Genomic DNA, 17464 nt, shown 5'->3' on the forward strand with positions numbered 1-17464 from the left:
GCGCCTTAAACATATTATTATTATTAGTAGTAGTTCTTTTTACGTCTTTATCCATTATTTATTTGCTTTTTTTCTCTCTCTCTCTCTCTCTCTCTCTCTCTCAAGGCCTGACTAAGCACGTTGGGTTACGCTGCTGGTCAGGCATCTGCTTGGCAGATGTGGTGTGTATGGATTTGTCCGAACGCAGTGACGCCTCCTTGAGCTACTGAAACTGAAACTGAAATCTTTCTATATATATATATATATATATATATATATATATATATATATATATATGTTGTTTTTTTTATTCTGTTTCAATATATATTTTTTCCTCAGTTGCATGCAGTTCACAGAGCATGTTATTTTCTGTTTCTTTGGTTGGTTGGTTTTTCACATGCAAGTCGCAGAGCACATTATTTTATGTTCCTTTCTTTTCTTTTGTTTTCTTTTTTCTTTCACATGCCAGTCATAGAGCATGTTATTTTCTCTTCATTCTTTTTTCTTTTGCATGCAAATCATACAGCACGTTACCATGTGTTCTTTTTTCTTCTTCTTTTTTTTTTTTTTTTCACACACAAGTCTCAGAGGATGTTATTTTCTGTTAATTCTTTTTTTGTTGTTGCATGCAAGTCACAGAACACACTATTTTCTGTTCTTTTTTTCTTTTTTTTTATCACATGGAAGTTACAGAACATGTTATGTGTTCTTTTTCTCTCTCTCTTTTTTTTTATTTATTAATTTTTTTACAGAGGACATCATTTTCTATTCATTCTTTTTTTTCCCCTCCTTTTTTTTTTGCTATAAGTGCTTTGCCATGATGCTTTTTTCACTGGCAAAAAAACAACAACAAAATACAAATCAGAAACAAAAACCATGCACACTGTTGATAAATATTGTGAAAAATGAAGGGAAAAAACATAAATGGGAAATAAAGGAAAAACACGTGAAGAGAGATCCATTCATACATCCTGGTGTGTTTTTTCTAATGATGGACTTTGTTACATTCTTTAACCCGTTCAGGCCTGGGGAATTTACAGCCTTGTACTGATGTAGAAAAAATGCAGAAAATTAGCTCTTTTCCTCCGCATATAATTATTACCTGTGGACACATCCAGAAATACTGTAACAGAAAATAAGCTCTTTTCCTCCACATATAATTATTACCTGTGGACACATCCAGAAATACTGTAACAGAAAATAAGCTCTTTTCCTCTGCATATAATTATTACCTGTGGACACATCCAGAAATACTGTAACAGAAAATAAGCTCTTTTCCTCTACATATAATTATTACCTGTGGACACATTCAGAAATACTGTAGAGTAAGTTAGTTAGTTAGTGCTTATGGATATATAGGAACGTGAAAACCATTTTAACAAGACAACCTTTTCCCTTTCCTTGATGCTCATGGAAATATAGGAACTTGAAAACCATTTTAATGAGACAAACTTTTCCCTTTCCTTGATGTTCATGGATACATAGGAACTTGAAAGCCATCACGGATATATAGCAATGTGAAAGCCATTTTAATGAGACAAAGTTTTCTCTTTCCTTGATGCTCATGAATATATAGCAGTGTGAAAGCCATTTTAATGAGACAAACTTTTCCCTTTCCTTGATGCTCATGCATATATAGCAATGTGAAAGCCATTTTAATGAGACAAACTTTTCCCTTTCCTTGATGCTCATGCATATATAGCAATGTGAAAGCCATTTTAATGAGACAAACTTTTCCCTTTCCTTGATGCTCATGCATATATAGCAATGTGAAAGCCATTTTAATGAGACAAACGTTTCTCTTTCCTTGATGCTCATGAATATATAGCAGTGTGAAAGCCATTTTAATGAGACAAACTTTTCCCTTTCCTTGATGCTCATGCATATATAGGAATGTGAAAGCCATTTTAATGAGACAAACTTTTCCCTTTCCTTGATGCTCATGAATATATAGCAATGTGAAAGCCATTTTAATGAGACAAACTTTTCCCTTTCCTTGATGCTCATGGATATATAGGAACGTGAAAGCCATTTTAATGAGACAAACTTTTCCCTGTCGTTGATGTTCATGCATATATAGGAATGTGAAAGCCATTTTAATGAGACAAACTTTTCCCTTTCCTTGATGCTCATGGATATATAGGAATGTGAAAGCCATTTTAATGAGACAAACTTTGACACTAGAACAATGTTCAGGAGCAGGACTTGATATTGATGAGTTAGTAGTAGTAACTTACAAGTGCTTCACATGTTGGGTAGTGTTTTTTTCATGCACTAGTACATGTTGCATGTAATTGTATCACCCACTCACTAAAAGATAAAATGAGTAAACAGTGCACAGTGCGCTTTGTGACTTGTCTTCTGCCCTGACCTGACCTGATCCCTTGGAGTCTGCTGGGCTGTAAAACCCCCATGATTTGATGTCTTTGGTTCCAGTGGCGCCTCAGATCCTTCAGCCTGGCTCTGACAAGTTGTCGGTGGTGGAGGGCAGCTCGGTCAGCATGCAGTGCCAGGTGTCGGGCATCCCACAGCCCTCCCTCCTGTGGCTCCACAACAGTGAGGCCCTGCAGCAGACCTCGGACCGGCCCCACCTGACCCTCCTGTCCAACGACACACTGCTGCAGCTGACGGATGTCCGCACGGAGCACGCTGGGAAGTACACCTGCCATGCCGAGAACCAGGCTGGCTTTGCCGACAAGGTGTATCTGCTGGATGTATGGGGTGAGAAGGGAGTGGAGGAGGTCAGGGAAGGGGGTGGGGGGAGTTTGGTGTGAACGAGGGTGGGGGTTTGGGGGGGGGGATGAGACAAGGGGTGCAGGGGTTTGTATCTGTGAGTCAGTGACACATTTGTGTCATTCTTTTTTCACGCAACTCTGTCTGTGAAAGTGTGCTGTTGGTGACATGGGACTTTCTTGTAGAATGCACTATGCACTCGATGGTTTGTTCACGTAGACAGGGCTGTGTATTGTGTACTTATCATCTTTTTATATCTGTCTCTTTTTAGGACTTTTGTATTTGTCTCTCTGTGTCAGACTTTCTGAATCATTTGTCAGTTTCAGTAAACAGTGGGATGTCTTTGCAGACAAAACGATAAGACATGAATCATTTTGGCAGCATGATTATCCAACCAGTAGAAAATGACCTTACTATTTTAGTTTATTCTGCTTGGATTTTGTAATGTTTTATGTGCTTGTATGGAAACATTTAACATTTCTGTTATTAAGTATTGGTGATTGAGGTTAAAAAAAAATTATTTTAAGTTACCAGCACACTGTCTGCATGCATTTTGGTAATGTTACTGTGTGTGTAAGAAAGCAAAGTCTTTACCATATTTTTCATCAAGAATAGTTGTTTCTGGAACAAAAACAACAACAAAAAACATACAAATAACAAAACCACAAAAACACACCTTTTCTGACTGTAAGCCTGTCATCAAAAATAGTTGTTTTGGGAACAAACAACAACAAAAAATGGAACAAAAAGAAAACAACCCCCCCCCCCCCCCCTATAAAAACCCCCCCAGCTTTTCTCATTGCAAGCTGAAACGTCAGCACTCTAATATTGTTGTATGCATGTGATTTGTCCACAAGCCACCTTCAGCTATTTAAAGACGAGACATGAGTGAACACAACAGGTCCCCCTATTTCTTCCAACAGTTCCGCCGACCATCAACGGCTCCGACACCTTGCAGAACATCCCGGTGATTCTCAACGAGCCGGTCAGGTTGCCGTGCCCGGTGGAAGGGGTACCCACCCCGGAGATCACGTGGTACCGTAAAGGCCGGCAGATACCTGACTACGGGGCTCCAAACCTTCGAATCGTGGACAACGGGCAGATGCTGGTGGTGCAAAGCGCACAGTTCTTGGACTTTGGGGACTACAGCTGCCAGGCTGTCAACCCTGCCGGGCAGGTCCAGAAAACATTCCGCTTGACTGTGCAGGGTATGTGTGTGTGTGTTGATGGTTGTTTGGGGGGTGGGGGGGGGGCGTGAGGGATTGGAGGGGGTGTGGGGGTTGCGGGATTGTGGAGAGGATGTGGGGGTGGGTGTGAGTTGTTGGTTGGAAATTGGGATGAGCGGTTTTGGTTGTTTGTGTTGTGTGTGTTTGAATGTATTTGTTTTGTTGAAAAGTGTGTAGTGCATGTGATGTTGGTGTTTGTGTTGTGTGTGTTTGAATGTATTTGTTTTGTTGAAAAGTGTGTAGTGTGTGTGTTGTTGGTGTTTGTGTTGTGTGTGTTTGAATGTACTTGTTTTGTTGAAAAGTGTGTAGTATTTGTGTTGTGTGTGTTTGAATGTATTTGTTTTGTTGAAAAGTGTGTAGTGGGTGTGTTGTTGGTGTTTGTGTTGTGTGTGTTTGAATGTATTTGTTTTGTTGAAAAGTGTTTAGTGGATGTGTTGTTGGTGTTTGTGTTGTGTGTGTTTGAATGTATTTGTTTTGTTGAAAAGTGTGTAGTGGATGTGTTGTTTGTGTTGTGTGTGTTTGAATGTATTTGTTTTGTTGAAAAGTGTGTAGTGCGTGTGTTGTTGGTGTTTGTGTTGTGTGTGTTTGAATGTACTTGTTTTGTTGAAAAGTGTGTAGTATTTGTGTTGTGTGTGTTTGAATGTATTTGTTTTGTTGAAAAGTGTGTAGTGCATGTGATGTTGGTGTTTGTGTTGTGTGTGTTTGAATGTATTTGTATGTTGAAAAGTGTCTGTAGTGCGTGCGTTGTTGGTGTTTGTGTTGTGTGTGTTTGAATGTATTTGTATGTTGGAAAGTGTGTGTGCGTGTGTTGTTGGTGTTTGTATTGTGTGTGTTTGAATGTATTTGTATGTTGGATAATGTGTGTGTGGCTGTGTAGGTATGTGATATGTGTATATGTGTGCACATGTGTGACAGGCTCAGAAAACTTTGTTTGACAGTGCAAGGAGTGTGTGTGTGTGTGTTTGAGTGTCTGTGTGTGTAGGGATGTGTGTGTGTGTGTTTGGTGTAGATAATGAGTTGGTGGAGGGTATATGTGTGAGTGTGTATGTGTGAGTGAGTGTGTGCAGAGGTGTATATTCTTTGTTCTTTGTAGTGTACATTAGACACAACATTTATTCTTTAATCATTGTATAGTTCTTTGTAATACATTAGACGCAATTACTGTTCATTTTTTGTTGTATATGGAATGCCGTTACCATATGTTATTTTTCAGTCCCCCAGAGAGATAGCGGAATGTCCAGATTTTCTTTGTTATATATTAAATGCAGTTAGTATTCATTCTGTTGTTGTATTCAGAAAGCCTTATCATATGTTTCTTTTTTCGTCATTTCCCTCAGAGATAATGGAAGGTTCAGATTTTCTTTGTAATATGTTAGACGCAATTACTGTACATTCCGTCGTTGTATATTAAATGTCATTACTGTATGTTGTTTTGTTGTTGTTTTTTCAGTTCCCCCAGAGATAATGTAAGGTCCAGATTTTCTATGTGATATATTAGACACAAGTACTATTCATGTTTTGTTGTTGTATACTGAACATTATTATTGTATGTTATTGTGTTGTTGTTTTTTCAGTCCCCTCAGAGACAGTGGAAGGTCCAGATTTTCTTTGTAATGTGTAAGACAATTATTCATCTATGTTGTATATTGAATGTCGTTACTGTATGTTTTTTTTTTTCCCAGTGCCCCCAGAGATAGCAGAAGGCCCAGACCTGGTAGCGGCCAGTGTCAACACCCAGAGTCTATTGCCCTGCGAGTCCAGTGGTCAGCCCACCCCTATAGTGCAGTGGATGAAGGATGGGGAGCCTTTCCCCTCTTCAGGTCACTAGTGTAAACGTCGCTTTTCCACCTTTCTTTCCTCTCTTTCATTTTAGTGCTCATTGTCTGCCAGTGTCCTCTCTCTTATTTAACTGACCTGCTGATAACACCAGGCTTACGCTAAGAAGGTGTAGTTTAATTGGAATTATAATGACCCACTGAAGCGTGGAAGGCATTGTTCATTTGGAATTGCAACAAGCCGCCTGCACTCGGAAGATGTGGTTTAATTGGAATTATAAAGAGCCTGTTAAGATGGAGGGTGAAGTTTCATGAGTGTTATTTGGCGTGAATGTACTAGCCGGAAATATTGACAGCAGGGTGACCACCAGACTTGTCGCACTTTGCAGCTTTTGATTCTCTGTGTTGCCTCTTACCTTCTGTGTCATTCTGTCTGATATATCTCTTTTTCCAACCTCTGATTGATTCTCTGTGTTGCCTCTCTGTCCTCTGTATTATAATGTCTGTCTGATATCTCTTTTTCCAACCTCTGATTGATTCTCTGTGTTGCCTCTCTGTCCTCTGTATTATAATGTCTGTCTGATATCTCTTTTTCCAACCTCTGATTGATTCTCTGTGTTGCCTCTCTGTCCTCTGTATTATAATGTCTGTCTGATCTCTCTTTCCAACCTCTGATTGATTCTCTGTGTTGCCTCTCTGTCCTCTGTATTATAATGTCTGTCTGATATCTCTTTTTCCAACCTCTGATTGATTCTCTGTGTTGCCTCTCTGTCCTCTGTGTTATAATGTCTGTCTGATCTCTCTTTCCAAATTATCTTTCTGTCTTGCATCTCTGTCCTCTGTGTCATTCTGCCTGTCTTTTCTCTCTTTCCAACCTCTGTTTGATCTCTGTCTTGCCTCTCTGTCCTATCTCTGTGTCATTCTGTCTGTCTTGTCTCTTTGTCCCATCTCTGTGTCATTCTGTCTGTCTATCTTTCCAACCTCTGACATTCTGTCTTACCTCTGTCCTTTGTGTCATTCTGTCTGTCTGGTCTCTCTGTCCTATCTCTGTGTCATTCTGTCTGTCTGGTCTCTCTGTCCTATCTCTGTGTCATTCTGTCTGTCTGGTCTCTCTGTCCTATCTCTGTGTCATTCTGTCTGTCTGGTCTCTCTGTCCTATGTCTGTTTGATTCTGTCTGTCTGGTCTGTCTGTCCTATCTCTGTGTCATTCTGTCTGTCTGGTCTGTCTGTCCTATCTCTGTGTCATTCTGTCTGTCTGGTCTGTCTGTCCTATCTCTGTGTCATTCTGTCTGTCTGGTCTCTCTGTCCTATCTCTGTGTCATTCTGTCTGTCTGGTCTCTCTGTCCTATCTCTGTGTCATTCTGTCTGTCTGGTCTCTCTGTCCTATCTCTGTGTCATTCTGTCCGTCTGGTGTCTCTGTCCTATCTCTGTGTCATTCTGTCTGTCTGGTCTCTGTCCTATCTCTGTTTGATTCTGTCTGTCTGGTCTCTCTGTCCTATCTCTGTGTCATTCTGTCTGTCTGGTCTCTCTGTCCTATCTCTGTGTCATTCTGTCTGTCTGGTCTCTCTGTCCTATCTCTGTGTCATTCTGTCTGTCTGGTCTCTCTGTCCTATCTCTGTGTCATTCTGTCTGTCTGTCCTATCTCTGTGTCATTCTGTCTGGTCTCTCTGTCCTATCTCTGTGTCATTCTGTCTTTCCTCTCTGTCCTGTCTCCATGTTTCATCATCTGCGTCATTCCCTTTCTACCAGGTCTGCGTCATCGCACCACTCCCTCTGGATCCCTGGAGTTCATGTTGGTACGACTGGAGGACGGCGGTCGCTACATGTGCGTTGTGTCCAACCCGGCTGGCAACGTATCGAGGGCAGTGACGCTGCAAGTGCAAGGTCTGTTGGTCTCCTTGCTCGTGTGTTTTGCTGTGTTGTTTTGTGGGGTAGGTTATGTATCGGTTTATCGTCTCAGTTTGAATTTACTAGATGCTCAGTTCGATTTTCCAGTCCAACTTGGGAGAAAGAGTGAGAGTGGGATTCGAACACAGACCTTCAGGGACTCTGTATTGACAGATGCCAGACGTATTGGCGCATAAATTGCTGGGAAAGGAGTCCATGGACACAGTCCTTTGCAGACATATAATCCTGATGCAAACATTAAATGATGTTGAAGTTTGACTGGAATATATTAGTCATGCTGATTAGAACCATGAGGCCAGAACCAGCACTCTGGGAAAGAAAAAAACTGTTGATTGATTGCCATTTTGAGAAGGTATATTAATGCTTTATTTGTCTTAGAAATTTCATATGGAATGAAAACAACATCGATAAAAACAACAAACATCCACTTGAGAAAGTAGATCCAGTGCAAAGTAAATACTTTAGTCATTATTGAGGCACTGTGGCCCAATGGAATAGGTGTTGGACTTCTGATCACCTAGAACCTGTGTTCCAGACCCTATTTCGTTATGCTGCTGTGTCCTTGGGAAAGGTACCAGATTTGGTCAGGGAAGGTAAAAAAAAAAAAAAAAAAAAAAAGGTGGAAGGAGCCGATTAGGCCCCATTGTCATATGCCAAGCCCTAGACATAGTAGATATGAATTCACTGCCCCGATGTCTGTGAAAGGCTAAGGGACCTTCAACCTTTTTAAACAATGACAGGTTTTTTTATTTTATTATTATTATTATTAAATAAAAATTAAAAAAAAAAAAATAATTAATTAATTATTTTATATTAATTAATTAATTTATATATATATATATATATATTTTTTTTTTTTTTAATTATTATTATTATTATTACTACTACCTTTTTCTATATTATAATTATTATTTATTTATTTATTTATGTAAGCTTATCTATTATTTATTCCCCCAAGGCCTGACTAAGCGCGTTGGGTTACGCTGCTGGTCAGGCATCTGCTTGGCAGATGTGGTGTAGCGTATATGGTTTTGTCCGAACGCAGTGACGCCTCCTTGAGCTACTGAAACTGAAACTATTATTATTATTGTTATTTTATTTTATTTATTTTTTTTTTCTCTCAAGGCCTGACTAAGCGTGTTGGGTTACGCTGCTGGTCAGGCATCTGCTTGGCAGATGTGGTGTAGCGTATATGGATTTGTCCGAACACAGTGACACCTCCTTGAGCTACTGATACTGATACTGAAACAATGACATTACCCCTGAAGTGCTTGTCTCAGATCTCCCTGATGTCTGTGAAAGGCTAAGGGACCTTCAACCTGTTTAAACAATGACAGGTTTATTTTATTTTATTATTATTTAAAAAAAATATTTTATTATTTATATATATATATATATTTTTTTTTTTCTCAAGGTCTGACTAAGCGCGTTGGGTTACGCTGCTGGTCAGGCATCTGCTTGGCAGATGTGGTGTAGTGTATATGGATTTGTCCGAACGCAGTGACGCCTCCTTGAGCTACTGATACTGATACAATGACATTACCCCAGCAGTGCTTGTCTCAGATCTCCCTGATGTCTGTGAAAGGCGAAGGGACCTTCAGCCTGTTCAAACAATGACATTACCCCAGCAGTGCTTGTCTCCGAACTCCAGAGATGCCAACTGTAACAGATTTTGCCTATTTTGTTAAACTTGATCCCAGTTTGTTCCGACATTATACCATCAAAATTGTTCTGACAAGTTCATTTTCAACTACATAGCATGGTCACATGCTTTCCTCTAGTAACATTACCCAGATGCTCTAGACCTATTGATCATGAGGCCAGGGCAGTCACTACTAACCTTGTGATGATGTTCAGCTAATTGCTTGTGTGTTTACATTGAAACACCATTGAGTGGACCCAGTCAGCATAACTGTAGCAGTTACACTGTGTTGCAGGTAGGCCCAAGTGTTTACAAACTATGCCTTGTTCATTTTCTGATGTGGCTCAGAGTCCGAGTGTTACTACCTAATTTCCTGATTTTTCCCACAAACACTTGACAGGGCTTGGCATCTCTGGGTCTCTCACACACAGTCACTGTCAGTGCTTTCTTTTTGCCTTTTCTCTTGTCAGTGCCTGCCAAGATCCTGACTCGTGGAAGGCCGACAGTGCGAGTGCCGAGGGGGCAGAGTGTGATGCTGCCCTGCGAGACGGAGGGCTCCCCCAAGCCCAGCGTGTACTGGTTGAAGGACCGTGCGGTGCTGGAGGAAAACGCCAGTCAGTGGGCGCCTGTTTGTCTGTGTATCTATCTGTACAGGTGTTGTCTTTTCGTCTGTGTTGTCTGTACCTATCTGTGGTGCTTAGCTTGTGGTGGTTGTTTTGTTTGTGAAGTCTGTACCTATCTGTGGTACTTAGCTTGTGGTGGTTGTTTTGTTTGTGATGTCTGTACCTATCTGTGGTACTTAGCTTGTGATTGTTGTTTTGTTTGTGATGTCTGTACCTATCTGTGGTACTTAGCTTGTGGTGGTTGTTTTGTCTGTGATGTCTGTACCTATCTGTGGTACTTAGCTTGTGATTATTGTTTTGTTTGTGATGTCTGTACCAATCTGTGGTACTCAGCTTGTGGTGGTTGTTTTGTCTGTGATGTCTGTACCTATATGTGGTACTTAGCTTGTGGTGGTTGTTTTGTGATGTCTGTACCTATCTGTGGTACTTAGCTTGTGGTGGTTGTTTTGTCTGTGATGTCTGTACCTATCTTTGGTACTTAGCTTGTGGTGGTTGTTTTGTTTTATTTTTTTTTGTCTGCAATGTCTGTACCTATCTGTGGTACTTTGTGGTTGTTGTTTTGTTTGTTTTTTGTCTGTGATGTCTGTACCTATCAAGTGGAGTGATGGCCTAGAGGTAACGTGTCCGTCTAGGAAGCGACCCCACTAGACCTTGAGTGGTGGTCTGGATGCTAGTCATTTGGATGAGACGATAAACTGAGATCCCGTGTGCAGCATGCACTTAGTGCACGTAAAAGAACCCACGGCAACAAAAGGATTGTTCCATGGCAAAATTCTGTAGAAAAATCCACTTTGATAGGAAAAACAAATAAAACTGTATGCAGGAGAAAAAAAAAAGGGGGGGGGGGGGGGGCTGTAGTGTAGCGGCGCACTCTCCCTGGGGAGAGCAGCCCAAATTTCACACAGAGAAATCTGTTGTGATAAAAAGAAATATAAATCCAAATACTTAGTTTGTGGTTTTTGTTTTTTTGTCTATGATGTCTGTGTTGCTTAGCTTGAGGCTTTTTTCTCTCTGTAATATATGTTGTACTTAGCCTGTGGATTTTTGTCTGTGTTGTTTAGCTTGTGGCTTTTTGTCTGTGTTGTCTGTGGTACTCAGCTTGTGACTCTTTTTTGTTTAAGATATGTCCTACTTAGCTTGTGGCTGTTTGCCTGTGTTGTCTTTGTTGCTGAGCTTGTTGCTTTTTGTCTGTGATGTCTGTGCTGCATAGCTTGTAGGTCTGTGTTGCCTGTGGTACGCAGTTTGTGGTTTTTTGACTGGGATGTTTGTATCTGCCTGTGCTGCATAGCTTGTTGTTTTTTGTCTGTGATCTCTATACTGCATAGCTTGTTGTTTTTGTTGTCTGTGATCTCTGTACTGCATAGCTTGTTGTTTTTTGTCTGTGATCTCTGTACTGCATAGCTTGTTGTTTTTTTGTCTGTGATCTCTGTGCTGCATAGCTTGTTGTTTTTGTTGTCTGTGATCTCTGTACTGCATAGCTTGTTGTTTTTTGTCTGTGATCTCTGTACTGCATAGCTTGTTGTTTTTTTGTCTGTGATCTCTATGCTGCATAGCTTGTTGTTTTTTGTCTGTGATCTCTGTACTGCATAGCTTGTTGTTTTTTGTCTGTGATCTCTGTACTGCATAGCTTGTTGTTTTTTTGTCTGTGAACTCTGTACTGCATAGCTTGTTGTTTTTTTGTCTGTGATCTCTGTACTGCATAGCTTTTTGTCTGTGATCTCTGTTTTGCTTAGCTTGTAGATTTTTATTTTATCTGTGGTGTCTGTATTGTTTGTACCTGTCTGGTACTCAGCTATTGGCTTTTTGTCTGTGTTGTCTGGGCTGTTCAGCTACTGGCTTTTTGTCTGTGTTGTCTGTGTTGTTCAGCTGTTGGCTTTTTGTCTGTGTTGCTCAGCTATTGGCTTTTTGTCTGTGTTGTCTGTGTTGCTCAGCTATTGGCTTTTTGTCTGTGTTGTCTGTGTTGCTCAGCTATTGGCATTTTGTCTGTGTTGTTCAGCTATTGGCTTTTTGTCTGTGATGTATGTTTTTGTATGAACTGCATACCATGTGGCTTTTTGTCTGTTGTCGGTCTGTACTGCATATCTTTTGGCTTTTTTGTCTGTGTCTGTACTGCATATCTTGTGGCTTTTTGTCTGTGATGTCTGTGTCTGTCTGTACTGCATATCTTGTGGCTTTTTGTCTGTGATGTCTGTGTCTGTCTGTACTGCATATCTTGTGGCTTTTTGTCTGTGTCTGTCTGTACTGCATATCATGTGGCTCTTCTGTCTTTGTTGTCTGTGTTGCTCAGCTTGCGGCTTTTTGTCTGTGTTGTTGTCTGTACATGACTGTCTTTTGCCCATGCGGAGATGTTAAGAACTGTGCATGTGTGTTCAGACCACCGGATGCTGGAGAACGGCTCACTGTTACTGTCTAACCTCCGTCTGCGTGATGCTGGGGTGTTCACCTGTATCGCCCAGAACAATGCTGGTATCGACAACAGGGACATTCGCCTCAGAGTTCAGAGTGAGTTGCTTAGGGTTTGGTGGTGTGTGAGGGATTGTTTTTGCAGGTGTTTGTTGTGGTTTTGTTTTGTTATGCAGTTGGGACATTGGTGGGGGTTTTTTTTTACGGGGGGTGGGGGGACGCGGGGGGCCTGGGGGGTGGGGGTGGGGGGTTGTGTGTGTGTGTAGGGAGCAGGGTGTGTTGTTTCTCTTTGGTCATTTCTACAGTATGAAAAATGGAGAGTTATAGGCAGATGATTGTCATTGTGGGAGAGAGAGAATCAAAACAAAATGAAAGAAGTTTTATCTCAGGAAGGCAATGGTATAAAAATGATTGTGTTTTTTCACATCCAGTCCTTTTGGCAAAAAAGAAAAAGAAAAAAAGAAAGGGTCGTGAAAAAGTACAGGCAGAGTTAGAGAGAGAGAGATTCAGATTCAGATAAAGGCCTTGGCCCCATACTGAAGGGGCTAATACAAAAGAACATAATACATAATTTTCATTAACAAAGGTAACAGTTAAGAGACATAAGGTCTGCAAATGAATATTAAGAGACCCCAGTGCGTAGCCTCTTGCTTGCTTCATAAAGATACATAGCTAAATTAAAAAGAACTGTCTCATTTCTTGTTGACAACAACATATTTAGCCTTAAGTGACATGGTTCTGCATAATACTTTGAATTGATTAATTTCACTCTGAGATCTTGAAAAGCAGGGCAGCAAAACAAAAAATGGATTTCATCTTCTCTAGCCTGATTGCATAAGTGGCACAAAAGTTCCTGTTCTCTTACGTTTCTGTATCAAAAACAATGGCAAGCAATATCAGAGACACAAAATCTAAATTTACTTAAAGCTTTCTTTACATATCTATTCATCTATATTCCAATATAAGGTTCTATCATGTGCGTTGTCTTGAAAAATCTATACTGTGCAAATCTATCACTGTTATACATATGGTCCTGCCAGTCCTGCCATCTACAATCAATTAATCTTTGTTGAAAACATTTCAAGAATCCTTAGATACATTGAACACCCTGATTATCCCAAACAAACGCAAATCCTTATGAATTTAGACATTTTCGTATGTTAGAAGCCCATGTCTTAGTGTTACTATCTAAGATTCGCAATAACTTGTAAGCTTAAAAGGCAATCTAAATTCATCCATTCTTGTAAGTTTAAGCCAGTATTTTATACATTTCACATACGAGTTCAAATAAATTGGATACCTACCCAGTTCTCCGTAAACAAAATCATTAGGTGTTCAGTGGTCTACATTTAAAAAACGCTTCATGGCATACAAATGCACCTTTTCTATTATTACATTATTCTCTAACGCCCATATTTCTGCTCCATATTGCAGGATTGGCTGCACCGGAGCATCAAACAACTTAGAAAAAACAACAAATGAATTACAGTCCAGTTTATACAAAATATGAAGGATAACCACAACAGCCTTTTTTGCTCAAGAGAGAGAGAGAGAGAGTGTGTGTGTGTTTGTGAGTGTGAGTGTTTGTGAGTGTGAAGGGAATAATGTGAAAGTATCGAAAAACATAATTTGATGATTTTTGACTGACTTGTGTAAACAAAGTGAGTCTATGTTTTAACCCGGTGTTCGGTTGTCTGTGTATGTGTGTGTGTGTCCAAATTTGGCATAAAAATAGGAAAAATTCAGTTCTTTCCAGTCATCTTGTTTAAAACAATATTGCACCTCTGGGATGGGCACAAAAAAATAAAAAAAAGAAGCCTAATTATATGCAAACTGCATTTACTGTTATATTTATATTTTTTGTATTCTCTAAACTTGGCACTTTGATCTGATATTCTGACCCAACAACAAGAGCAGTCATTATTATCATTTTTTGTTCAAACAGGAACTTCTTTTGCTAAGCATGGAATTTTTATTTATTTTGCAAACGTTTTGGTGCAGAGAGTAAAAAAAGGGAAATTACTCTGTAATTAATGCTAGGGGACTTAATTTATCACAAGTGAGTCTTGAAGGCCTTGCCTCTCTTGTTTAATGATGATTTGTTGTGTCTCATTCCACTTGTGTCATGCTCAGTGTTCTGCCCTCACTGACTTGATTCAGGTGGTCCTTTTCTCTGTGTTGTCTTTTCCAAGTGGTTTTTGACTCACTTGTGTAAACAAAGTGAGTCTATGTTTTAACCCGGTGTTCGGTTGTCTGTGTGTGTCTGTGTCCGTGTGTCTGTGTGTCCGTGGTAAACTTTAACATTGACATTTTCTCTGCAAATACTTTGTCAGTTGACCCCAAATTAGGCATAAAAATAGGAAAAATTCAGTTCTTTCCGGTCATCTTGTTTAAAACAATATTGCACCTCTGAGATGGGTACAAAAAATGACCCAACAACAAGAGCAGTCATTATTATCATTTTTTGTTCAAACAGGAACTTCTTTTTCTGAGCATGGAAGTTTTATTTATTTTGCAAACATTTTGGTGCAGAGGTAAAAAAAAGAAATTACTCTGTAATTGATGCTAGGGGACTTAATTTGCTTTAAACTGATCTTTCTCATCATAAACATTACATTTTGAAATTATATTCAATACATAAAAAGCTTGGATTTAAAAAAAAAAAGTGTATCACAAGTGAGTCTTGAAGGCCTTGCCTCTCTTGTCTTTTTTTCTTTTTGTTGTCTTTTCAGCTTGGTTGAGAAAAGAAACTTAACTTATAAATTTCAAGAAGGGGATCTTCTGCTATGTTATAATTTTCAAGAAAAAATGTTCTATTGTTTATATCTTTTGAGCAAAAAAATCTTCTGTTATGTTATAAATCTGCAAGAAATGATTCTTCTGTTATATATTATTGTCAAGAAAAGAATCTCCTGCTATGATTTTGAAGAAAAGAATCTTCTGATATGTTACATTTTTCAAGAAAATGACATGTCATTTCAAGAAGAAAAAAAAAATCAGATACGTTGTCATTTTCATGAAAAGAATCTCCGGTTGTGTTGAAGGTTTGGAGAATTGTATCTTCTATTATAACTTTCAAGAAAAGAATCTTCTATTATCATTTTCCAAACAACAGCCTTCAGTCATGTTATATGATTTAAAAAAAAAAAAAAAGATCTCTTGACGTACACAAGCAAGGAATCATGTCTCACATCATCACTTTCATTTCAGTCCCTCCCAAAATCTCGGTGGGCCAGAGGGAATACACTGTACTGCAGAATCGAACCATAGTCCTGCCCTGTCAGGCGTCAGGCCGACCGAGGCCCAAGATTCGCTGGGAGAGGAATGGACAGAAGATCTCGTCCTCAGACTACCGGATTCCCTACGGACGTGTGCATTACATCACGCTGCACACTGGTGGGCTGGCTATTCCTCACGTCAGGTGAGTAGTTGGAGAGTTTTATATTTGTTTTTTTTTTTTGTTTTATTTTTAATTCCTTATCTCATCCACACAATCACACACACATGATCGTCCAGAACGGAAAAGGCTGGTGCATGAGTCTAACATCGTGGTGCTCTGGCGATTCCCCACGAAGCTAAGGCGGCAAGGCAAGGTATCCACCCATTCCACAATTCTTGTATTCATCCATCAACAAGTATATCTTTTGTGGTCGTAACGTATACAGAGTTGCCTGCAAATGGACAGGAAGTAAGAAAAGTGTCATGGAAACAGTATGAAATAACTGGGCAATGACATTTTTCCTATAAAGATATAAAAAAAAAAAGGCAAATGTATACTATTAAATGTATGTGCATCAATGTATGTATGTGTTTGTACTTGTAAACGCTCTGGGCTCTCTGGAGATGGAGCGTCCAAATATTCATTATTATCATAATCATTATTATTATTATTATTATAAACACAGTGATTTTTTTTAACTGGTTGCCATGGTTTCCAGGGCAGATGATGGAGGGGTGTACCGATGCGTGGCTCAGAACAAGGCCGGAGAGTCTTACGCTGAAATCACCCTGACCGTTCAGAGTAAGTTTTGGTGTCAGAGAATGGAGGTATGAATGCCTTTGTGGGTTTTTTTTTTTTTTTGTTTGTTTGCTGACTTAGCATGTATATGGGAGTGTGTCCTTGTGTATGTTCTTGTGCCATGCACACTGACTGAATGTTAAAACTCTCGCAACTCACTCACATATGTGCACATGTTCATGTGTGGTCATAAGCTCACACATGCACATGCACATCCACATGTGTGCATACACATATATACACATTCACACACACACTCAAACACAGTGACATGTTTTGAATGTGTGTTTATTTGTACTGTAGTTTTCAAATGTCTTTGGCATCACATGTCACAGATTCGCACACATGTAGATATGTCAGTTTTTCTCCATCCATTTTCCTGGTTTTGTCTACACACATACCAGTGCACACACACACACACACACACACACACACACACACACACACAAAAAGAAAAAAAAAAGAAGAAAAAAAACAACAACAAAAAACAAACACACATACACACACACACACACACACACACACACACACACACACACACACACACACACATCACATGCATATATGAATTTTTCTCTATTTTTCTCTCTCTCTCTCTCTCTGATTTCCCCCTCACTTTCTCTGTCTCTCTCGCTCTGGATCGTCCTATCAAATTTCTTCTTACAAAGCGCGCACCAGTGATCGCTGTTTTATTTGCTCCACATCATCCAATCAACGGAATTGGTTCTCACAGTCCCACCAATGATTGAGGAAGCGTCACAGACGCTGATTGCCTCCGTGGGTGACCGTACGGTGATTCCCTGTGTCACCATGGGCAACCCGCCCCCCACCATCACCTGGCACTATGACCGGCGCCGCATCAATCCCAGGGACCCCAAGTACACTCTGATGGATGATGGCTCTCTCGTCATCAACAGCGTCACGGTCGGTAGTCTGGGGGAACCTCTGTGTGTTGTGGGTGTGTGTCGTGTGTGTGCTGTGTTTTGTGAGGGTGTTGTGTTGTGGGAGTGTGTTTTGGGTGTTGTGTTGTGCTGTGGGTATGTGTTGTGCTGTGGGTGTGTGTTGTGTTGTGTTGTGGGTGGATGGGTATGTGTTGTGTTGTGGGTGTGTGTGTGTTGTGTTGTGGGTATGTGTTGTGTGTGAGTGTTGTGTTGTGG

The 17464-nt window shown here is 40.0% G+C and overlaps 1 protein-coding gene across 2 annotated transcripts in view; it reads left to right on the forward strand.

Annotated features, from left to right (window-relative positions):
* LOC143289929 (hemicentin-1-like) overlaps positions 1-17464 on the forward strand; it is a 226991-nt gene that overhangs the window by 140843 nt on the left and 68684 nt on the right. For both annotated transcript variants that reach the window (XM_076599184.1, XM_076599186.1), the window contains exons 35-43: positions 2416-2700; positions 3636-3920; positions 5621-5758; positions 7463-7597; positions 9734-9877; positions 12260-12388; positions 15500-15710; positions 16228-16310; positions 17041-17231. In XM_076599184.1, the coding sequence (XP_076455299.1) occupies positions 2416-2700; positions 3636-3920; positions 5621-5758; positions 7463-7597; positions 9734-9877; positions 12260-12388; positions 15500-15710; positions 16228-16310; positions 17041-17231 (1601 nt within the window). The remainder of the gene's footprint in view (positions 1-2415; positions 2701-3635; positions 3921-5620; positions 5759-7462; positions 7598-9733; positions 9878-12259; positions 12389-15499; positions 15711-16227; positions 16311-17040; positions 17232-17464) is intronic.

This window comes from Babylonia areolata, chromosome 14 (assembly GCF_041734735.1).
Source record: "Babylonia areolata isolate BAREFJ2019XMU chromosome 14, ASM4173473v1, whole genome shotgun sequence".
NCBI classification, from domain to species: Eukaryota; Metazoa; Mollusca; class Gastropoda; order Neogastropoda; family Buccinidae; genus Babylonia; species Babylonia areolata.